Raw genomic sequence first — 25,275 nt, forward strand, 5'->3', positions numbered from 1 at the left:
GAAGTGCAAAGTGTTATTTAATCTAGTGTTCTCTCTGCAGCCAAGAGGTGATGGTTTAGACAAAAGAGAAAAAATTATAACGCACTTAGCCAAATTTGCAATGTTGTACCTGGGGGAGGGGAAGGATTCGAAAATTCCTCCCTGACCTCTATCAAAATCTCATGCCCTGAAGCATGAAATTTCATCATGGCATAATTACAATTAAAAACTCAGCAAGATAGTCAAACCAGTACTGTGTAGAGCTGAACCCTTATTAAAAAAACAAAGTAGAATAACGTTCTGCAGGAATTATCCATCTCACTATTGCACACAGTACCATTACAGCAGCATTTTGGTCCATTACCTGTAGCATACTGTAGTATTGTTTATATTAGAGAAGGAGCTACTAGTCAGGCTTCCTAAAAGACTTTTCCTGCATTCCATGGATTGCCTGTCCCACAGACAGTCGTCTCAGGTCAGCTGGGGCAGTGCTATGTCAGTCTTTGCAATATGGAAACAAAACACAAAACAAACATGGAGTTCTCAATGCTGCCATCTTCTAGGTCTTTGCATTGCATATTATGCCCTTCCTATTAAATGCACTACAGAGATCCTGGCATGTGTTCATTTGGGCCTGACCCATCATTCACTGATATATCACTGACTTGGATTAAGCCTTTAAAGAATTTGTTGCATTAGTCATCATTTGAATCAAATTCTTAAACAAAACTCTTAAATCTTTTGGCCAGGGTGAGAGTTCCCTACCTTAACCATCCCTTACAATGCTCTGACTCAGGAAGATTCAACACGCCCTCATGAAGAGCCACAGAGGGTCCCACTTCCTGACTGCCCAAAGCATCCTTCTCCTAGAATACCTAACAAGTCTTTCTTTATTAACCAGGCTCTCTCCTTCCAAGGGAGGTCAATATCTCATACAAGGCGATCAGAGACAAATTGCGCACAATTGTACAACAGAACTTCTTCCTCACTCTGCTTCCAATGTGCTTAAAGACAACCCCACAATGGTAATGGGCCAAATTTTGCCCTGTGTTGTAATGGTATAAATCTGGAATAACTGATTTCTAGTGAAACCGAGAGTAGAATATGGCCCAAAGTGGCTTAACAAATGGAGTGAAATCCATTCTCTGTTTTTGGCATACAAATCCTCCGTTTGTAAATGACAGAGTAAATGTAGCCTCTCACTATAGCAATAATAATTCCACCTAGCGCTTGTAGAACACTTTTTATTAGTGGATCTCTCTTCTCTTTACAAAAGAAATCAGTATCATTATCCCCATTTCACAGATGGAGAAACTGAGGCACAGAGTGACAAAGTGATTTGCCCAGGGTCACCCAGTGGTGGAACCAGAAACAGAACTCAAGTGTCTCGAGTCCCTGTCCAGCACTCTATCCATGAGGCAGTGATGCTTCTCATGACATACTACAGCCCACACACCCAAACAGTTCTCTCCTGTATAAGATCTTTCTCTCATCACCATTTTCTAATCAATCCTATACTAGATCTCTATCCCATACAGGCAATTCTGCAGGATGAAGGTAGTTTTTGTTTCCAGATCAGATCTGTATTTTTAAAATTTCAAAATTAGGTAGTCTTACCTTGAGTGAGACCTCATTAGGTTCTTCCCAAATAATCATTAACTTTCTCTTTATGACGGCAAATCTTAAAACTATCTCCGGAGCTTTAGCAAACATAAAAGCTTTAAACTATTTGGCCAAGAGTGTGTTTGTGAGTCCTTAACACTTTATAGTGGAGTTTTCTATAATCTCAATGTCGGATTAAATTATGGCGTCAGCCCTGAGTTAAATTTCCATAGAGTGACAAATGGTCATTTGAATACATGCTTCTTCCCAGGGTTAGCTCAGTTAATCCATAAAATCATTAGTACTGTAGTGTAAGTACTTTGAAACAGGGACTGTCTTCTTGTTATGTTGGTACAGCATTTAGCATAATGAGCCCCAATCCATGACTGGGGCCTCTCAGCTCTACCACAGTACAAATTATATACAACATATTCAACCTTGTCAAGCCAAAAAAACCCCCAGAGATGTGGCAGCTCTTAGCTTTATTTATCTATAGAACTTTGAGACACTTTCCATGTTTGTCTGTATCAATGCATGCATTTTGTATCACTAGATATGCCAGTTCTCTCATAAAGCAAGGGTTAAATCCTGTTCCCATTGTGGACAAAAGACAATATTCCCATCAACTTCAAATGAGACCACAACAGTGGCTATCTCTGAAAAGTAAAGATCCATTCCTACTGCTATACAGCCTTGATTAAGCAATGAATTTGATAGACGCACAATGGTCTTTTTTCCCCCTATGTAAATAAATAATAATAATGCCAGTAACCTAGAAAACACAAGCAACCCTGTAACAACAAAGCAGTGACAGTCTAGGGTCCAGGACCAAAGACCATCTCTACAACACACCAGTATGCCTACACAAAACAATGGCAGAAACGCATTCTAGGCTCTAGCCAAGAAACTGATTTCAGCCCCAAGCATCTGTCTGGTTACTGAAACAAACCACACGAATCAATGAAAAATATTCTTCAGGATTCTTATAGATGACACTGGAAAAAGGAAGGCCACTGTTTAGCCAGTCTCTCTCCGAACTGCAGTTCATACTCTGCTCCTTCATGGAATTCACCCCTAGCCAGACTCGTGCAGCCAACCTTGCTATGGGAGAGAAGTGGACAAAGCAATTTAGTTTCCCTGCTCAACCAACCCTGAATGTCTGTTGAATAAGACTGAGCTGATTAGTTTCTATTAAACCCAAGAGGTGGTGAACATTACTACTTTGGGGGGAGGCAAAGGAGGGAATCTCTTTCTTCCGAATGCTGGTCTGTTAGTTGACACAGCTCTTATTTCAGTAGTTAACAAGATTTTTTTTTTTAAATACATGCACTTAAGAATTATCCTGGCAAGTTATTGCTAAAATGACATGAGGATATCCTACCCGACTATCTCAGTTTTACTTTGCTGTGTAGGGTAGTAACCAAAATAACATCTTAAAATGTGTGAGCCGGGCACATACATCTCTACCCTGATAGAACGCTGTCCTCGGGAGCCAAAAAAATCTTACCGCGTTATAGGTGAAACCGCGTTATATCGAACTTGCTTTGATCCACCGGAGTGCGCAGCCCCTGCCCCTCCCCGTCCCCCTCTTCCCCCCCCAGAGCACTGCTTTACTATGTTCGATCCGAATTTGTGTTATATCGGGTCACATTATATCGGGGTAGAGGTGTATCTAATAATGCCTACCTTATTGCAGTGGTATTATGGTAGCGCCTAGAGATCCCAACCACACTCAGCAGCCCATAGTGTCAGAAGCTGACATCCTAAAACCATCGCTGCCCCAAAGTGCTTACAATCCAAATAGACAGAACAAAGAAAGTATTCTCTCTATTTTGCACACAGGGAACTGAGGCAGAGAGAGATGCAGGATGTGCCCAAGCAGAGTTTCTGTGACTGAGCCCAGATCACCTGAGTCATGTCCACAGACTTAGCTACAAGGCCGTCTTTTGTCTTTATATCATACTATTCATGCCTGGAGATAATATAGATGGGGAAATAGAGGCACGGGGCAGCAAAGTAACTCTGTCAAGACTCCAGGTCTAATGCCCTAGCCACTGGCCCATTGCCTGCCTTCAATATTAACGTGACCATGTAGCAACTTCAACAGTTTCACAAACTATCAGTTTTAGCCTGAAACTGGGGTTTAAATAATCTGCATTATTCTTTCCTGGATTCCAAAAGGAGGAATAGTGGTGGGGAGTCACTGAAAGCACCATGCGATCAAACCATTATTTTAAGATCAAAGCTCACTCAAAGTAGCCATTCTAATACTTCGGTATTCTGCTAGAGCTTAATAATGGTTTTATGGAGGAATATTTTTTCCTTCTGAAGTGCAGCTCCCATAGGTAGACTACCCCTTTCAAGCTAGGTAGGTCTGCCAAACTTGTACAACTTTCATGGGCCTTCATTATACTACAGTGCAGAGCAAACGCATGCAGAGCTGCTTTGTGGAGAAGGCTGCCATTTGTGACTGAAAATCCTCACCACACGCATGACAGCTCCTCCCCCCAAAAAAAGAAGTGAAACCAAGGAGGGAGAGTAAACTCCTTCATGGCTATTGTAGGGATGGTGACTATACAGAAAAGATTCTTTATTGAGGCTGCCGGAACAGATAGACCCTGCAGTTCTCTCATAGCTCCCAGACTTGAGCAGTCCGTGCGACTTAATATTTTCACATAGGATTTTGCCTAAATTCTGGCTTGGACTCCATAGTTGTGGGATCGAATGCTTTAATGCAGCTAATGACAGTTTTGTCATTAAGAAAGACATGAAGAAGAGCTCTGTGTAAGCTCGAAAGCTTGTCTCTCTCACCAACAGAAGTTGATCTAATAAAAGATATTACCTCACCCACCTTGTCTCTCTCAGATCCTGGGACCAACACAGCCACAGCAACACTGCAAATAGCTATTAACCGCTGTAATGCAAAGAGGCAGGTCACATTAAAATCATTCTACAACAGCCTTTTATTTAAATACAACAAGTTTTCAAAGCCAGTCTCCCATGAAGTTTCTTTCTCCCGACTCCTTGATCTCATATTTTCTTATATTCACTTCTGATACATTAACACAGTGGCTCTCAATCAGGGGGTACATGCACTCCAGGGGGTACGCAGAGGTCTTCCTGGGGATACATCAACTCATCTAGATATTTGCCTAGTTTTACAACAGGCTACATAAAAAGCACTAGCGAAGTCAGGACAAACTAAAATTTCATACAGACAATGACTTGTTTACACTGCTCTGTAAGTAAGTACAATATTTATATTCCAATTGATTTATTTCATAATTGTATGGTAAAAATAAGAAAGTCAGCAAATTTTTCAGTAATAGTGTGCTGTGACACTTCTGTATTTTTATGTCTGATTTTGTAAGCAAATCGTTAAAGTGATGTATAACTTGGGGGTATGCAAGACAAATCAGACCCCTGAAAGAGGTACAGTAGTCTGGAAAGGTTGAGAGCCACTGCATTAAACACACTATTACTGCAATGGAATTCTCACACTACAGATCCTTCCATCCCTTTAATTCTCAAAGGAGAGGAATGATTTGAGTCAGGCTTTCTCCCCATCATGGAATGTATCCGTTATTATCTGTAGGTCTTTTTACCACCCCTTTCTCTTGTTGATGAATACTGATAAATACTTGGATAATATAGTGACTGCCATATATATAAAACCAGAGGCCAGATATTCCCCAGCATGGTGTTGGAGAGCTGCTGAATTGCTGGAGATACCATGTTTAAGACAAACTGTAAAACCAAGGTCCTGACTGCTTCTGGCAATTAAAGATCCATTACATTTTCACATGGGTAGCTATGATGGGTTCCCCTCGGGGTGCCACCTGGAACTGGGGTACAACTGAGCCTAGCCTGGGCTCTCTCTCTCACACTGTGCTGCTGTGATAAGCTGCAGACATGCTCCCGGTCTTACACTTCCACCAGCATTCATGCAGCTACATGCAGGTTCTCTGACTAGCCACTGCACGAACCACCAGTAGAAAGGCTAAAGCCAAAGTAACTCTCAGCTCCTCAGGCATACACCCCCTCTGGAGCATAAACCCAAAATTATATCACAGGGGTCGGCAATGTTTGGCACGTGGCTCGCCAGGGTAAGCACCCTGGCGGGCCGGGCCAGTTTTATTTACCTGCTGACGCGGCAGGTTCGGCCGATCGCGGCCCCCATTGGCCGCGGTTTGCCATCCCGGGCCAATGGGGGCGGCAAGAAACCGTGGCCAGCACATCGCTCGCCCGCTCCGCTTCCCGCCGCCCCCATTGGCCCGGGACGGCGAACCGCGGCCAGTGGGGGCTGCAATCGGCCGAAACTGCCGCGTCAGCAGGTAAATAAAACTGGCCCGGCCCGCCAGGGTGCTTACCCTGGCGAGCCACGTGCCAAACGTTGCCGACTCCTGTTATATCATCTTGTACTGCACAGGGAACTGTACAGCGTACACTCAGCATTCACCCCACACACACCGCCTGCAAATGTGGCAAGGAATATGCAAAAGCCCCTCTGAGCTAAGATTCCCCACACACTTCATTCTAAACTCACTGGTTTAGATTAAAAACAAAAAATAAATTTTAAATCTATCTTTTGTAGTTAATAAGTTAGGGATAGCAAACAGATCAAAGCAGATTATCTAGCAAATAAACAAAAACACAAACTAAGCTTAACACACTAGATAGATTGGATATGAATTAGCAGATTCTCACCCTAACTGATAGTACAGGCAGACTTGTAGATTCTTAAAGGCACAAGCTGCATTAGTTTTACAGCTTGGGGTTTCTCAGGTCTGCATACACAGGCTAGAAATTCCTTTAGCCTGGGTCCAGCCCTTCCCCTCAGTTCACTCAGGTGTTTTCCGGAGTCTTCTTGTTTGGGGAGTGAAGAACAAACGATAATGTCACTCCCTGGCTTATATAGCTTTAGCATATAGCAGGAACCCTTTGTTTCAAAACTTGGTTACTAGACCTGTTTTGTGGAAAAATACTGACATCCCAAGATGGTGTTCAGAATCATGTGATCTGGTCACAAATCTTTGTAGAGTCTCAGCAGCCATTACTTACAGGCTGTCTGAAATGTTCTCAGGTGGGAGATAAGCTTCTACTAAGGCCTACTGTTTTCCCTAATGCCTCATTGCCCTGAATAGGCCCTTCCCAACCAGCTATCTAGACCGAAAGCATCTTGTCTAGTGGGCATTACCCAGGTGTAACTACATTTGAAGTACAGATGCATATCAGTATTTATAACTTCAGACACAAAAATGATACATGCATACAAATAGGATAATCATATTCAGCAAATCATAACTTTTCCAATGACACCTTACACAACCTGCCTTGCATAAAATACATCATAATTATGCTATAAGTATATCATAATACAGTAACTCCTCACTTAAGGTTGTAGTTATGTTTCTGAAAAATACAACTTTAAGTGAAACGATGTTAAACTAATCCAATTTCCCCATAAGATTTAATGTAAATGTGGGGGGTTAGGTTCCAAGGAATTTTTTTGGGCAGACAAAAGGCATTATATACTGTACAGTACTGTACTGTGGTTGGGAAGTGCCCCGGCTTACTCCACACAGGCACAGCGTGCTGCAGGCAAGGATGCTAGGAAGCACCTTCACAGCAGCAGCAGCTTCCCCAGAGAAGAACAGGCACCGACTTTGCCGGGGGATGCTCCAGGCCCACCTCTTCCCGTCCCTGCTCCTCTCCAGTCCCACCTCTTCCCACCCCACTTAGGGTGACCAGATCACCCAGGTCAAATATCAGGATGCGGGGGGGAGGGGCGGCGGAGCAAAAAAACAACACCCCCCCCTTCCTCCTCCCTCTGCAAGCGCTGGAGGGAGGCCCCGGAGATGCAGGGGGAGCGCCGGGCCGGGGTGAGTGAGTCCAGCCTGGCCCCAAGTGCAGGCAGGACTCAGTCGGGCGGTACCTGGAGAGAGAGTAGGGGGGCAGCCCACGGGGCCAGGCGATGGCTGTTCTCCCCACCTGGGCAGTGGGACTCGCAGAAGCAGTTGCTGCTGCAGCTCCTACTGCCGCAGCCGGAGGAAGCGGCCATGGTGCTCGGCGGCTGCAGCTCTGGCTCCCGGGCCCGAGCCTGTTGCGGGGACCCAGCAGTGCACACGCTGTGCACAGCCAACCCCTAGCCAGTCGCGGCTGGCTGCCCAGCTGGTGCAATCCCGCGGCGGCCCCGGGGCGGAGACATCGGCAGCCCAGCCCAGTTTGTTCCCCTGCGGGACCCGAGCAGGACAGGGGAGGCTGGGGCCTGCTGCCCCCACTCCGGGGCCGCCCGCAAAATTTCAAAAGTGCAAAATTTCACCTGCAACACAGCAAGTGCAAAAAAAGGGAGTCCCCAGTTAAGTCTGGGCTGCCAACGAGACCCATAGTTTGCAAAGCACTTTGGAATCTTTAAGGAAGTAATAAATAGGAGATATTGCTACTACTAATACTCCTTAGATTATCAAGATTTACTCATTTCCATTTCCTTCCTTGTTTGCTGGTATGATACATGCCAATAAAATAATATATGGGGTGCAATGGCGGTGGGAGGGAGACAGCACAATAATGCTTAGTAAGAAATACTCATCTTCGAACAGGATGATTTTCCTGGTGGCTAAACCAAAGCACGGCAGAATTAAATCAGAATTCAGGATTCAAAAAAGTTAGCCAGGCCGTAAGAAAGGGGAAATTACTGTATGCCATATTTACTAGAGCCTGGCAGTTTGCAACATGAATCCAACATGTAACAACTTCTTTCTTTAGCTCTGAACTGAAGCCATGTGTTACTTATTTGAACTGCTCAGTCATTGGCCACATGTCAGGAGTACAAATGCCTCTAAAAAGCTTGGTAAATGCATTTCAAGAGGTGATTGCTATGCTGCTGTGGGTGGTAGTTTAACAAACAGCTACTGAGACAAAGCCAAATTCAGGCAAGAAGGGGGGGAGGAAATTAACAGCTCACGTTTTTTATTTCCTTTTTCCTCTTCAACGGGCCAAGGGAATGGGAGAGTAGCTTCTGCTCTTGACAAATGCTGAAAACCGTGCACATAGCACTTAAAATATTATCCCTTGCAGGAGCCTATAAATATCAGTTCAACACAGTAAAAGTATCTGGTGTTGGACTCTTATAGGCCTTAAAAATCCTTCACCTGGAACCAGGACTAGCGACAGCCCTTGGATAAATGTTACAAGAGGAATTTATTTAAAAGATTGATGAATGGTGCCCATTGCCTCAGCACCCAAGCACCTGGCAGCAATTAAAGAGGTAGAAAGAAAGCTAGATTTACAAACGTTCAAATAGCAGCCTGCTGGAGCATTGAGTTCCAGACGATGAAAGGTCTGGTCGAGGTGCTGCTTCCTGAGGCTGCCAAACCCCGGTTCCTGAAGACCACCAGCGTGAGCAGTTCCCAGCACCATGATGGGGCTTCTGCTCTGGACAACCTGCTACCAGTGCTGCAGAGACAGGAATCTGCTGCAAGAGCCACCTAGCTGATCATAGCTGCAGCAAGAGGACACATACAAGGTGTGTTGAGCCCTCGGACAGCTGGGGCCTAGGCTATTTTGGCTGGATAGATCATAGCCAGCCCTGTGACCTGTGCTCCGACTAAACAAGAAGGAAGCACAAGAGCAATGGGCACTAGTGGGATCCATTCATAACACTTGGATTGACTCAAGGGAGAAGCTGCTCCATTCTACGCTATAGGACGTTTCAACTTCCTCCCCCCCCCCCCCCCCCCCCAAGAATCACCCCAAGCAGAGCACACTACAGTTATCTAGCCAAGAACATACAGAAGGTGCGGGTCAGTGTAGTGAGAGAGGCGTCAAATCAGAGTAAAACAGTTGCAGTCTCTTTGCAGCCTAACGTAGAAACGGCAACATTAGCTAGAGACTCCGCCTGAGAACCCAGGAGCATTGATGGAGCCAAAGTGAGCCAGAGACTGAACCGTTGAACTGCACCAGCAAAATCTGGACATTGCAACTTTAATTGCTGGTGTGCCGGAGCCTGAGCTGGTTTTCTCTAGGGGCTTTCTCCTGCTTATCAGCAACACTTCTGTCTTACCCAGACTGAACCTAAGCCACTGTCCTCCTGATCCAGACAGTACTTCTGCCTGAGACCAGGAAACCAAAAGGGACTATAACATATGGGTTAAAGAGAAAAGAACCTGTGGATCAGTGGCTTAGCCATATACTCATGATGATACTGCATGCCACAGTGCTTCTGTCTCCCCATCTGCTGAACACACACACTAAACAGGATCTCATCTGCAAGAAGTCATAGGGAGACTAGAACCTGTCAGAGGGGAAGAAATACACCCGGTGAAGGGCTTCTCCATTCATTCCTACAAGGCTCCACAGGTGAGTCAACAGAGCACCACAGTCACTGGTACCAGTCCAATAAAAGGTTAGCGTGGACACTTTCCCTTTGCCTATCCCCTAGAGCAGAGGTGGGCAAACTACGGCCCGCGGGCCAGATCCGGCCCCTCAGGGCTTTGGATCTGGCCTGTGGGATTGCCCCCATGGGCCCTGCGCCGCTCTCAGAAGCAGCAGGTACCACGTCCCTGCAGCCCCCAGGCAGGGGGGTAAGAGGGCTCCGTGCGTTGCCCTTGCCGCCAGGCACCCCCACACATAGCTCCCATTGGCCGGGAACGGGGAATCGTGGCCAATGGGAGCTGCGGGGGGAGGTACCTGGAGGCACAGCAAGGGAAGCGCACGCAAAGCCCTCTGCCTCCAGGGGCCGCAGTGCTTCCTAGAGCGGCGCGGGGCCGGGGATAGGACAGGCATGCAAGGAGCCTGCCCTGGCCCCAGTGCGCACGGCTGCCACCCCGGAGCCACTTTAGGTAAGTGGCACCGGGCCAGAGCCCAAACCCCTCCTGCAGCCTCCCAACTCCCTGCCTTAAAACCTCCTGCCTGCACCTCACACCCCTCCTGAACCCCAACTCCCTGTCCTGAGCCCCCTCGTAAACCATGCACCCCTCCTGCACTCCAACCCCTGCCCTGACCCCCCTCATACACCCCGCACCCCTCCTCTGCCCCAATACCTTGTCCTTAGCCCCTTCCTGCACACCGCACCCCCTCCCACACCCCGCACTCCCTCCTGCACCCCAACCCCCTGCCCTGCATACAATTTCCCCACCCAGATGTGGCCCTCAGCCCAAAAAGTTTGCCCACCCTTAGCCTAAGGGTAACAATACCACAGCCGTGTCTGAAACCAGGCTGGGAGATAACAAGGGCTAGAGGCACCAGAGACTGAATAGAAAGCTAGCAGACACAGGCTGTTAGCATCAAATTATGGTATTTCAGAAAGGGCTTAACCACCCCTCCCACGAGGGCAGCTCCCCACGTGACAGAGTTAACAGACCTAACGAATAATGGCCCAAATGCTCCTGGATGGTTTTCTCCAGCCACCTGCAGCAAAGGCCCAGCTCACAGGTGATGAGAAACAAATCCCCACACACACCTCCCTCATTTCCATCAAAGTGAATAGGGAGTGGGAGGCATAGGGACCTTGGGATTTTTATTATAAATCGAACTAAATACTACACACCCGACCTTCCTTAGCAAACTGGAGCAAAACCCAGCTAGAGAAACACCACATTTGTAGCCTCCTCCCTCAGCTCCACAGCCATAATGCTGTTCATCAGTTGAGACTGGATTCAGTATTTTATATTTATTAATTTAGCAGATAAGATGGAAATTCATCCTGGTGAGAAAAAAAATCTTGACTCAGACCAATGGGCAGGGAGATCTGATCCTACACGCTGAAAGCCACACCCTCTCTCAGACTTAATGCGTCTCTCCCATGCCCTTGCCCTGAAGTGGACTGTTCCCGCTTTGCCCATTACTACTGACGCCAGTTGGGTAGAACCAGTTACAAGACTAATAATCAGCTTAAGAGAATGATCCAACCAACATCCAAACCCATATGCACGACACATCCCTGCCTCACCCCACCCACATTCTTCTATTCACCACCACAAGTGAATCAAGCATAGGTAGGCTGCAAGAATACAAGGGCAAAGCCCACAGCATAAATAGAATGGGATTTTGAAAAAGAAAAAGAAAAAAAGCCCAGGTATTTCCCCTTCTTTTTCCAACCTTCCCAGCAGAAAATACATGACTGCAAGATGGGAGTTACTACCCCTGTAATCAAGGAAATGCCTCAAAGGGAACAGACTGCCCCAGACACTTCAGCTTTCTGCCGCAGCAGATACACAATGGGTAGGCGGGTTTAGAACAACTAGCAAGCCAGTGAAACCCTCTCAGATCTGGAAAACCAGAACTTTGTAAACAGAATCTGTTTTCAGGCAGATCAAATCTCATTAGGACTAGATCAGGATCCCAGTACTGCAGAGGGTGGGAAACAGAACCTAGAGCACAATAGCCTCCCTCTCCTGCCCAAGCATCAGAGGGGGAAGTTGGGTTGGTTTCCCTGGTATCGCAAGCAGTAACCTGCATTTCTTGGGCCAGGATCCAAGTAACTCCCACTGAAATCAACACGGGGAGAATTGGACCTGCTGCGTTTCAGGCCAGCTCAGAGCCTCACAGAGATCAATGCCTGTCTATACACAGATTACACTGGTTATATATTTGCGGTGTGGAGCTCCTAACCACAGTCCCTCAGCTCAGGGAATAGCTTCTCAACCTAGAGCAAAGTAAAACCTTCAAGTCCAAGTTTAAAGGAGAGAGAAAGAAATGCTTGTGGTGGTTTAAACTGTACATTGAAGTAAATAGGAGCACTTGTATTTTTACCTGAAGGAAAAACAAAATCCTGGCCTTTTTTGAGTCTCAGGGGGGAAAATAAAAATCTTTTGCCTCACAGCTACGCAGCAGGGGCTGAGGAATATGGAAATGGAGACCTTGCGTTGCGCTAACAGCTCAATGGGAAAGGAAGGATTGAGAAGGAGAGACCGCTCAGTCAGCATCCTTTTTATCTAAAGTGCAGGCACTCCCTCAGGGTCATCAGCTGGAGAAGTAGCTGCTTCAGTCTTAACCAAATGCTTCCATATGAACCCAAGGGATTAAAGTATAGTTCTGTTCAAATGCTGCCTCTGCCATTACTCTGGCTGGTCAGGTTACACTAATGGGCTTTGAATTTGGTGGCATTCCATTTTAAACCTCTGTGGGGCTTTGGTTTCTCTCTCTCTTTCATCACGGGCTGAAGAGCATCGCTACCTCAAATATGGTGCACAGAGCCAACCAGCACAAATGCACTGCAAGTCGCAGGGAGAAGCGGCACAGGACTGGGAGTCAGGAGAGCTGTGTTCTATTCTCAGCTCTGTAGCAGACTCATCGTGTGCCCTCAGGCAAGTCACTAAAACTGTTTCTGTGCCTCAGTTTCTTCATCTTTAAAAATGAAGGTAACACTTCCCTACCTTACAGCAATATGGGAGGCTTAATTCATTATTGGTTGTAAAGCGTCTGGAGATCCTGGAATGGAAAGAACTAAAGAAATACATATTATAGGCAGGAGGTATTTTAAAAGACAGCAAATTTTTCCCACAAATAAATTAAATCACAACCTTTTGGAAATCAGGTACAGGCAGGCACCCTGGCACTCAGCAGCTCCCAGTGAAGTGCTTTGCACTCTTGAAGAATCAGGCCTCTTAGCCAAAAGCCTAAATACAGCCTTAAGGAGACTAGTTTTTTGAAGTCTCAGCCATGATGGCTTAGCAAAATTTACTTGTCACCATGTATAACATCGTAGTGACTGGGCCGTGCTATAATCTTCTTTATGTCCTCCCTGTGAGCACAGGACCAAACTTTTATAACTATGCTACAGTCAGGGCTGAATCGGGGCTTGATCCCATCACACACAGGCAAATTGAACTGTGGTGAGGACATTATCTTCCCTATAATCCAGGGTGTCCTGGCCAAATAAGAGTTGCTGTGCAGGGGAGCCTTAGCGTATGCCTCAGGTTAGCCTACCACTGTGGTTTTTAACCTTTTTTCATTTGCGGACCCCTAAAAAATTTTGAGTGGAGGTGCAGACCCCTTTGGAAATCTGACAGAGTGTGCAGCCCCCCCAGGGGTCTGCGGACCACAGGTGGAAAACCACTCGTCTACAAGACAACCGAATAACATGGCTCTCAGACAAACACTCCATTCCCATGTGCAAACAGGACCCTGTTGGCAACAAGAGTGAAACATGCACAGCTTTGTTCCCAAAGCCTACTCTCCTGCAAACACCCGCATGTGCGCACACACTACATTTCCAGTTGCTTTCTGTAGGATGCCAGCTGCCCTGTCCAACTCCTCCCAATTGCTAAATGAAAGACGCCCGCTCCAAGGGTATTTCACTGGCTGTCCATTTAGCCGCTATCTTGAAGATAAACATAAATGGCTTCTGATTGTCAATTGTTTCCAAGAACTTGCTGATTTAGTTGAACTATCCTGGCCTTCATGCACAAGTGTTCTGGATGTTAGTTTAACAGGAAGCATCTATGATAGATTCAATTTGTTTCCATTAGAGAGCATCAATTAATCTTTATTATGATCACAGAAGTGCACCACTCTCTCTCAGCCTCCTGAGCGGTGCTTTGTTCTGCACACACAGCCCTCTCAATGTGTAGATTTTTCTCTCATGCAAAACTCATGTGCCTGAACCAAGTCATCAGACCCAGATTAAAAATAATAATAATCCACACCCCACAAGAAAAAGAATGAACTGAAAAGGAGACACCGTTTGTCCATTTTGACGTATGAATGCCAGGCCTCACAACTTGGATCTGGTACACAAAGTCTGCTCTCACGCCAGACTCAGGGCCTGGGTCTCAGCTGGTATGCATCAGCAAAGCTCTCTTGAAGTCAAAGGATCCTACATGCCAGTTGAGCATTCAGCCCTTAGATTTTACAGCAAAATTTGTAACACATGGCAGGTAAATCAATAGGAATTGCATATGTGTATCTAAGAGCAGAATTTGGCCCAATAAATAAAATAGTTCCCACCAGCCTATATGAGGGAGCAAACTTTCTTTCAGTCACATCAGAGAAGCCCACCCTGTGAGATCTCTTGGTTCCATCCAGGCAGACAATTGTTGGCCCCTTCCCATTTCACTTTAGTTTACAAACCAGTACAATTGCAGCCGCAGTATCTATGATCCCCAAAGTTAGGTTTGACAATAGGATGGTGGTATCTATACACATTAACATGCCAGAGTTTGGCCAGATGAATTTAGGCCTGGAACAACAACCCAACTGGTCTTCTGAGCAGGTGCTGGCTTTACGGCAACCTGCTATTTCTCAACTATGGCTACTGACACTGAGAATCTTTTTATACAGAAGTACTCTTCTACATTTCCTGAGCAAAGTGGGACCAGTGGGAAGGGATTAGCTGCTACAGTGTAAACTTAAGTGCAGTGCTCCAGTGAAAATTAAGAGGATGCTTTGGTTCTTGTCAGCCCTGGATTCTGCAGGCCCTCTTCACGCAGAAATCACTTTCATGCGCTAATGCCACTAAAATGCTGGTTTTTACCAACAATTCATATAGTAATTGTTAAGAGCCCTCAAGGCACAAAAGATGAGCCCCAAGCAATTCTTCCACAATGGAGCCAGTGCCAACAATGAAAAAAGATCTCCCATACCCATGGGTCATGGAGGAGTCTCTTCAGCTGCCAGACAGACAGCAGAACAAGGAGATGAAAGAGCATTGTGGGATCTCGGCTTCAACAGTGACCAACAGGGTATTGCTGACCTGAATTTTGCCAGGGTTAGCGGAAGCCCCAACAAGCAGTTTCAAATTAAAACAGCGCTATCACCAGGATGCCTAATTCCCTGCAAGATTTATAACACTGAATCATCCACGTTTGCATCTACATAATTAAAAGTAGTTAGTTTTGCCACATTTTTAAAACAACAAATCATTCATTTGACAGTAATGAGGCTGAAGAGACATTTTATTTATCTTTCTGGCCAGACAGACCAATTAAAATTTTATGTCTGAAAATGCTCATTTTAAACTGTGCATTGGAGGATCTCCTGTATTGTAGAAGTAGCTTTAACGTGGCTGTAATAAATATGTGCCTACAGCTTTATTGGCATTTATTTTTAATGCATCCATTCTTGCCTCCGAAAATCTGGGAAATGCAAAGACGAAAGCTTGCATCCTGAAATGGTATTCTTCAGACTTGTTTGCTGGATACACAACAGAACCTTCCGGGTGCTGTTTCTAGGCCCATCTCATATTCTGGCAACTGGAAAAGGATGTAGGGCAGCAGCGGAATGCAAAAAGTAAGGGCCTCAGACCCATTAATTGACAGCAGAGGACACAAGGAGAGAAAATGGCCTGGCAGCAATGATGAGTGGTCCAGAGAGGTGAGAGAAAGGTCCTGACAGCAGACAGAGAGCATTAGGGGCAGCCAAAGGCCAGATGGCCTGACGAAAGGCAGACAAACAGAATTAATTTCTTTATTTCTAAAATAAAAGGGCACCTATCCGTAGCTCTACATGCCCTGCCCTCACTGATGATCACATACATCGTAACAGAGCATCCAAATCAGCCTCACCCCCTCCTTAATGATACCCAGTGGGAACCAAGCAATCACAAACAAACCAATACCCCATTCAGCCACAGACCCTCTCCTATTTTCTCTATGCTCCCTTCCTCTCCAAGAGCTCAAGAAAGTCTGCTTATTTTGAACCAGCTGGGAGTAAATTCCATAGTCAAGTGGCCCCCATGAGAGCACCTCATGGAGAACATGCAGACCCCTCTCTTGTATATGGAGGGAGTTCTAGCTGGAGTGTCTCCGTGGATTATAGCTGGGTCACTATGGCACATGGAGAGAGGTTGTCACTCAGGTAGAGTGAGTTCCAGGCCATTTAGGCTTTTCAGATCAAAACCAACATCTTAAGTTGTCAAATGGCAAGCAGTGCAGATCAGTGAGCACTGTGTCATGCTCTTGCTAAGACATTCCCCTCATCCAGATGGCACCCAGATGGTTTCACCTGGCAAAAAAAGACTTAAGATGCAACTTCATTGCAGTGTTTAATCTTGAAGTGACAAAAATATGGACAACGGTAGTGAGACCAGCCCAAACCTTTCCAGCCAAGTGCAGATGGAAGTGTGCCACCATGGCCACAACTGCTACTTTATTGTTCAGCAGCAGCTGTCTGTCTAACTAGACACACAAGTTATGAACCTTGGCAATACACAGCAGGCACACACCATCAGTCATGGGGGTCAATGTAATCTCTGCTGTATCTTTGTGTTCTCCCAACCTAACAGCATCACATCATTTTATCTGGCTCGAGCCACTGACAGCTCACTCTCATCCATGCTCCAGTCTTCAGATGACACTAGGTAAAGGTGCCATATCTCCTGAATCAGCCAAGATATGGTCAAAGCTGAGTTTCATCAGCATACTGAAAGCACTATAGATTATGCCTCTTCACGCACAGAAAACAAGAGAGGCGAGACACCCCAAACAAGAGAGCCCATTTTATCCAACTGCATAGACACTACTGATGGAAAAGAGCTTTTAGGTCACCTAGTCCTAACCCCCTGCATCACCCCCAGTAATAATGCTGCTACTACTAACATATCTATCTGTATATGTATATAACTACCTTATATCTTCAACAGTGTGGTACAAGCATTGACTAATCTTCATAACCACCCCCTTTCCACCATGAGGTAAGTAAATATAATTATCCCCATTCTCCAGAGAGACAGACAGACACATTAGGGGGTGCATCCAAGGACTACACACCACTTCAATCCCATTTCAGCCTCAAAAGGGACATAAGTGATGCATATTCCTTGTTCGGACACTGGGCAGAGCTGATTTTCACTGCAAGCAAATTGCTCAAGACCAAAGTTGAGGCAGAGCTCAGTTCATCAGGCCACACACACAGTACATTATATTATCTAGTGCTCTGTCCAGTCTACTTTTTAAATGACACAAGCAGTGGGGCTTTGGCCAATTGAAATCTCACTGTCATGAAAAGTTTCCTGATATTCAGCCTAAATGCCCTTTTTCCTTTGTTTCCTCCCATTATCCACAGTCAACCCATCTCAAACGCCATTAAATAATTCCTCTCCATCCTCTGTGTTTATTACCCTTCAGGTTTTTGTAGACAAAATCATAGAAATGAAAGGCTGGAAGGGACTTGGACAAGTCATCAAGGGCAGGCCCCTGACTGAGGAAGGACCAAGTAAACCTAGACCATCCTTGATGTCCAACCTATTGTTAAAAACCCTCGGTGATGAGGGATTCCACAACCCCGGTTGGGGGGAGGGAAGGAGCTTATTTCAGAGCTTTATTACCCTTCTAGATAGAAAAATGATCACATCCTCCCACGCTCCCTTTAGTTGGCACTCAGCTCTTTCAATCTTTCCTCAAATCAATCCAGCCAGCACACTAACCATTTGTTCCTCTTCTCTGAGCTCTTTCCAGTTTGTTTACATCTTGCGTCACTTCCACGCCTATTCTGCTCTTTTATGCTTTCAGTTCCTCTTCAGCTAACTGCACACCTTAGAAAGCTTTGGATTTGAACCCACTCTAGTTGAAATCAATGGCAAAATTCCCTAGTAACCTCACTGGAAGTACGGTTTGGCTTTCATCTGCATTGTTTCTACTATCGCTAGCTAGGGTTACTGTTAAAATTCATTGCGTTTCTCCAACCTCTCTATCACTTTCAGTGTGCCGGTAAAACTTTTTTCCTAGTAAGCATTCTTGTTTTTCTTTATTGCACCTAGCTCTTCCCTGATTTATTGTGTTGTGATGTTTATATCACATATTTTCCCCACCAAGTCAATTTTAGTGTTTAAATCTTAGCCCTTTTTCTCGTCTCAGCTAAAGGCACCTTCCATGATATGCCTCTAGCCTACTAAAATAACTGCTCTGTTAGCAGTAACATCCATGCACATTAACACACATGCAATGACCTGTCTGGACTCATGGGTTTTGCTTTTGGAAGTAAACAGTTCTGATTTGAGAAACCATATATAATCACCTGGTGGTCTCTTCACCAAGAGGGCCTGCTGTTTCTAGCCAAGTTATCCCCATCTTATTAATGGGTTAAAGAGGTGGGAATTAGGTTCTCTCCATTCTGGCCTCTGACACACTGGATGAGAAAACTACCCCTTAATATAGCCATAATTTCGGTCACCATTGTATCACAAGTCTCAGAAACTTCCTCTATAATAAACTGATGTAGTACGTGCCAGTAATCACCCTCCCTGCATAGATCATGAGTCTTTTCTTGGGAGGTGGAATTTCAACATACCACTACAGCAAACTCCTTCTCTCTCTCCCCAGGTGGAAATATTTCTCTGGAAATAAATGTGTGAATTTTTTCTGCTCTCGCCCCCTTTTTTGATCTAGCCTTTTGGAACACTTTGTAGCCCTGCGTTCAGCATTCAGGCTTCTTCTCCATAACGAGACATGCTTCTTCAATTTTCTCCTGTTCTAGTCATGTGCCAGCTGTTCCAATGCCAGAATTTTGTTTCCATTAGTCTCTTTCTCTTACTAGTTTCCTCCATTTTAGTCATTTGTTGGAGATTTTGTAGACAAGACTTAGGCTAGCTGGAAGGAAAAACAGAAGACCTGTTCTCCTCGAGCTTACATCCACGCAGCCCATTGCCTTCAATGGGGTAGTGCAGTTTTGGAGGAGAGCCAAATTTGATTAATAACTGCAAAGATTCTATGTCAGATATAGATGGGCCTGAATCAACACACTGAGACACGGGGGAAGTCTGGTTACAGATCTGAACATCACAAAGGGGAAGGAGGAAGAGAGAGAAAACAGATGTTGTAAGGCTTCCATCATGGCTTTAGTGAAGGAACTCATTTGCACCACAGATGTGCATTGATAAATCCTGCACATTACAGCACCATTTGCTAGAATCCAAAGCACCTCAATCCGTTCTGTTCGTGTAGGAGGTGCATGATATTCACAGAACATGCCTTACCTTGAAGGAGGAACTCAGGCTTCCCTATGCAGGCCTTTCTGTATTCTGCACAGTGGTGCTCAACATCTGGAACCATAAACTACACCACCATTTGGGTGCACAGTTATGAAACATGATCAAAGACTATTAAATAAACATTCGTGCCCAACCATAATTTTTCCTCTTAAATGTTGGCTTCATTTTAAAGCTCAGCCTTGTGAGCTCTGCCATTCAATGCAATCAGCCATTCTGTTCATGGAACCACAGCGGTTACGAGAAAGAGACTGACTAGTTTGTCTAGTCCAGTAGTTCCCAGCCTTTCCCATACTGGATCCTCGCCCATTCCACAGATTTTAGAGGCCAAACGGGACCATTCTCATCATCTAGGAGAAGTCCTGGCCACAATGCATTTAGCAGGAGTTCTGCCACTGATTTCAATTAAGCCAGGATTGTACCCCTAGGTTGATCATTTAGCAACATGCGAAAGGCAGAGTGACCCCGACCCCCTGACACTGGGGAAGGGAGGAAGGAAAGGAGGTCATGACCCCCAAAGTTGAGAACATCCATCCTGCTGGGATGGGAGATAGGGTGACCAGACAGCAAGTGTGAAAAATCGGGACGGGGGTAATAGGAGCCTATATAAGAAAAAGACCCAAAAATCGGGACATTTGGTCACCCTAGGTGGGGAAAAGTCATCAGTGCACAATTATTCCCTACAGTATACTTGCTAGTGTTTTGCCCAATCTAGGATAGATTTTTTTTAATGTCTCAAACAGAGGAGCTCCCATCACTGCCCGTGGAGACTACTCACCAGCCAAAAATGCACCTGCTAGGAAGTTTCTGCTGATAAAAAATTCTGGTCCTGATTTGGTCATCCTAGCCCCCGTTTTATACAGAGGTAACTCTACTGATTTCACAGGAGTCATGCCAGCATAAACCTGCAGTGGGGCAGCGGTGAACCAGACCCGCTGTGTACATTCCTCTTTTCCTAATTTCATCTTGTTAGTTCTAGTCACATGCCTTGGCATCGTCCTAAACAAATCCTCTCTCCTCACTGTGTGCAGCCTTCAGCAACGCATAAATTAACATACATTCAGATTAAAGGATAGATCAGATGGTTGTATCAGAAAACAGTTTTCTGTAAATACAAAAGGCACTGTAAGAACGGAATAACCTCAAGAAAATTATCCCAATTCGATGGGCAAAATGAGCCTCCATTCTGTGTTGCTGCCACCCAGAAAAGTGGCCTGGCCCAAGTCCCGATTGCTCTGATGAAACAGGGCATCAAAGGAGAATACGTTCCATGAGTACAACCCCAGTGCCAGTGATCCTGCAGCTTCAATATTTCCATTTTGTTGAAGTCAGACAATGAACAATCATGGCAAATTAATATTTTGAACCTAGTCATACACCACAAAAGGGTATGGAGATATTCATGGAAAAACTTGTTGGAAAGAGTAAGCCATTACCCCATCTTCAGTCACCCTGTCACAGCCCTAGTGATGTCAGCGGTGTAGGGGTAGAAGTAGGGTCCACATTTGGCCCAATCCATCTTTAAAAACACTGTATAAGCATGGGTCAGTCTTCAGGAATAAAAGCAAATCCCTCCCTCCCCTTTAAAGCAGAGAGATTTCATAGGCTAAGAGAGTATTTCATCTGCTTAACTGCAGGGTGCAATAACATCAATTTGCCCAAATTATACATGAGGAGAAAGGTAATTGGCACCAAGCAGTATATGTTGTGACTGTTATATCATTCTTCAAAACTGGCTACAAAAGGCTGAAATGCAAAAGAGAGTAAACAATGGCACAAAATCAACTGACAACCCCCACCTCAAAATCCTCCCATCTGGCACTGGTTTGAGCCATCCACGCAGCAGCTCAATTTAAATGATGTATCTGGGGAGAGAGATGTGGCTGAATTCAGGAGGAAACTGACACAAGCTAATTGACCCTTAGTGAGAATCAAATAAAGAAAGTTCTTTTACTTTAAGTGTTCACAAGTCTTCCCTCATTGATGCATGTCACACTGTTTTATATTTTTTAACTCTGCCAAGTATTATATATATATATGGCTTCTCCTTTAACCAGAGATTTTAGAAACAGCAAAATATGGAATTTCTATATAACAAAAAATTATGATAGGGTCATGGGAGCTGTTCCATATAATCTCACATCTATATATTCTGGGTTTTCTTTAAATGGAAACACATTAACAATGAATAGTTTAAAATTGCAAGCACAAGAGTTTTTTGCCATCAACAAAGATAATCCAAGTGACAGATTATTATAATGATGGTACTATGAACAAAATTAAGGAGTTCTCTAACAGAATTACAGGCTATCCAAGAACAAGTAATAAGCGCAATTATGAGGCCCTGTATTAAAAATCATGTTTTTAATAATCAGAATAAAACCATACACAAACACACACACACACACACACACACACACACACACACACACAGCCACCCACCCTTCCTTTCACTACACTGGAGGCATTTGTACTGTCGTTAGACTGGAAGATGCCAACTTTTCCATTATAAATCCAGCTGTAATAAAAATTAGCTCAGCGCCTGAAATTTGGCATTCAGTGGTTTCAACTTTCAATTTTTTTTTATTATTGCATTTTATCTGTACAATTTAGAAATAGAGCAGTCTGCCTTAAGGGACCTGATCCTGCAAAACATGTACTAACGATTGTTATGTCCACAAGTAGTCCACTGAATTAAATGGAACTACACACAGGCATAGTCACTTGCAAAAGTATTTGCAAGATCAGGGCCTACATTACCAGAATGCAAACAAATAAGGTACACTTTATTTATTTACTTACAAAAATACATCAATAATTTCCTTTTCCCCTTAAGATCCTGAAAAACACTTGCATGTGTGTTTAACCCTATGCATGCAAGTAGCCCCCTTGAACTCAAAAGGAATACTCATGCGCATAAACTTAAGAACATGAATTAAGTGTTTGCAGGATCTGGGTCTCAACTGTTAATTTCATGGGAAAGTTATCACTTTAAATAATAAAAAAAAAAAAAAAGAAATGAAGGTGACCATTCCATTTTAATACGTAGCAATTGCTCACTATCGATTTTGCATCCAAAGTTTCCCAGGGATTTTATTTCTGTCTACAGTCCACAGAATTGGTGCCTATCAGCAGATGGCGAGGACATGCAAACACAACAGATCATAACAGCTCTTTGGGTTATCCTGTCAATAATCCACAGATTAAAGAAAGCCATAAGTAGACATTGATATTGGTTCCACACCAGACAGCACAATCTATCGTGTCAATAATCTGCAGATTAGAAGGTCACCCATGCACTGGGTCTTAATTTATCAATAAGAATTGTTTTTTAAAAAATACTTGTTTAAAAGAAGGGAGGAAAGACAAAAACTATGTTACATTATCGCAGAGCTACTGAATTAGGAATAAATACATACATTGATGCCAGAAATTCCATGCAGAACCCACCCTATTATTGCAGAGGTTTCACAGCAGAGGGTGTGTGCAACATATGTTCTACCACTATGCCTAGGCACAATATTGTGTGACCTGGGAGCTAAGGATGGAGTGCCAATCCTACATTTAAACGTCCTTGGTTTTAATAGTATTAAGATATATCCTAAATATTACTGCATGGAATAGATAGTATTCTTATTCCTCAATATCTGTTAATATGAATATGCTAAATATCTATGGAAATACTGTACGTGGGAGGTATACATCCTTGCCTACATAATGCATACTAAATGTCAATTGCTTTATGTATACAACAAACAGATTGATGCATACATATTCATAGCCACATAGAGAAAGACTTTACTTTATCTGAGGAAGGTGAAATTTATCAAAATGGCTTTAGAATGACTTATCACCATCAAGAAGAGGAAGTATGGATCTTACTAAAACTGACACTCCTAAAGCCAACCATATAGCTTTCATACAACTGCAATGCAGCTTTTACTACCCATCCATCCTATAATCCACACTCCAAGCCCCTCGTTCTCTCTGTACGGCCAAAGGCAGAAAATAAAACAACCCGGTCTTGGGCTGCTTATCCAGGATTTTCACAATAAGATTATTGATGCATAATAAGATTTGACAATGAGAAACAGGGGAAGGGCGGGGGGGGGGGGAGTCAAAAGGTAAAGCGTTCACTAACCTTTTACTTGAGTTTCATATTCTGCTATGATCTCTTTGTCTTTCTTGAACTTAGTTTGAGATGACATCTTTTGAAAGATCTAAAAGATCCCAGGATCCTTTCTCTCTCTCTCTCTCTTTTTTTTTTTTAAGTCCCCCCGGTCTGCTCCGCTCTATTTGATCACAGTGAGTCAGTTTCGCAGCTTTTCAAGCGTGCCTGTTTCACTTCGCTGCAAAGATAAAAAACCCTCCTTCTCTCCCTTTGCAAAAAGAATTCCCTTCATTTGCAACAACCAAGGGGCTGCAGCACCAGAAAGGAAGCTTGGGAGCGTGCCCTTGTGGAAACAATACTAAAAGGTGGGAGGGGGGGAATCTCAGCTGCACCCAAATCTTCAGAGAGATTTTAAAAAATATATATATTAATCACAATTTAGCAACAGCCTAGCACAACAACACACACACGCATGTAGTCAAACCCAGCGCAGGCAAGGAAAGCCCTGGCTTTAATCCAAGAAGGTCAGGTTGCAAAAGGGGCTCTCATTTCGCTTCCTCACACCCCCACCCCTCAGCACGTCTGATTAACCGAGAGGCTTAAAACCCAGAGATAGAAGTTTGCCTGCTGGAAATGCATTTGCTCAGTCCCCTAGAGCTTGTGCACAGCGTTGCTTTTACTGCAGGCTTGAATCGAGCTCTCCCCACGTCACGCAGCCTGGCTCCTCCCCCCAGATTTTATAACAGCTGACACATTGTAGCCTACAGGAGAGCATAAGTCACTGCAAGAGGCAGCGGCAGGAATCAGTTCTGCAAAAAGGTGTAAAACAGCACTTAAATGTGTTGAACGGAACCGCTCTGCAGTGGGAGTAGGGTGACCAAATGTCTCGATTTTATAGGGACAGTCCCGATTTTTGGGTCTTTTTCTTATATAGGATCCTATTACCCCACCTCCGCCCCCTTTCCCGATTTTTCACACTTGCTGTCTGGTCACCCTAAGTGGGAGAGGCACGCGTTTGTCCTGGAAAACAGTGCTGGACACAGTCTCCTCTGCTCCTTCAAGTAAATGCTATTGGGAAAGAGAACGGAAGGGCCGAGCAGAAGCGATCGGATAGATAACACATAGATTTTTGCCTTGATTGTAGTATTGACGCCAGGATTTTTTTTATCTCCAAATTAGCCTCGTAAAAAGATTTTGTTGCTGTTGCAAAAATCAATGGCAGTGCCTTGAGATCCACTGATTAAGAGGTGCTTTGCATGTGCAGCCATTTGTTAATTAAACTTCATATCATCCTCTGGGAGTGAGGAATAGGGTACCCCTTTTAGAGCTGGGTAAAGTGAGGTATAAAAAAAAAACGAAATGCCCCTATGCACAGGCATCCTTGAAGTCAATAGGGCGTCAAGCATAGGTGCCATTTGACTTCTATGGGCGGCGGGGCATCTTCAGCCAAGCCAACGGGACTACAGATGGGGACCAAATTCAATGCCTGCCCAAAACTTGCAGTTTGGGGGGCAACACCCTGCACCCCCCCCCAGACTATACCTATAGCTTCAAGGGGGTGCAAGAGTTTGCCTAGACTGAGGCGACTGCAGGATCAGGCCTCAGTAATTAGCTAAAGGTCAAACAGTGAGCAAGTGGCGGAGTTAAGAATAAGACTTAA

At 44.6% G+C, this 25,275-nt stretch overlaps 1 protein-coding gene across 5 annotated transcripts in view; it reads right to left on the reverse strand.

The window, feature by feature from the left end:
• The window catches only part of SRGAP3 (SLIT-ROBO Rho GTPase activating protein 3), a 220,478-nt gene extending 196,157 nt beyond the window's left edge, over window positions 1-24,321 (reverse strand). For 3 of the 5 annotated variants that reach the window (XM_005288493.5, XM_005288492.5, XM_065550843.1), the window contains exon 1: window positions 23,646-24,321. In XM_005288493.5, the coding sequence (XP_005288550.1) occupies window positions 23,646-23,712 (67 nt within the window). In that variant the 5' untranslated portion in view covers window positions 23,713-24,321. Of the gene's footprint in view, window positions 1-4,432; window positions 4,496-23,645 lie in introns of all 5 variants that reach the window. The other 2 variants (XM_065550842.1, XM_065550841.1) reach the window with 2 other exon arrangements.
• Between the last annotated feature and the right edge of the window lie 954 nt (window positions 24,322-25,275).

The sequence above is a fragment of the Chrysemys picta genome, chromosome 7, assembly GCF_011386835.1.
Source record: "Chrysemys picta bellii isolate R12L10 chromosome 7, ASM1138683v2, whole genome shotgun sequence".
In the NCBI taxonomy this organism is placed as follows: domain Eukaryota; kingdom Metazoa; phylum Chordata; order Testudines; family Emydidae; genus Chrysemys; species Chrysemys picta.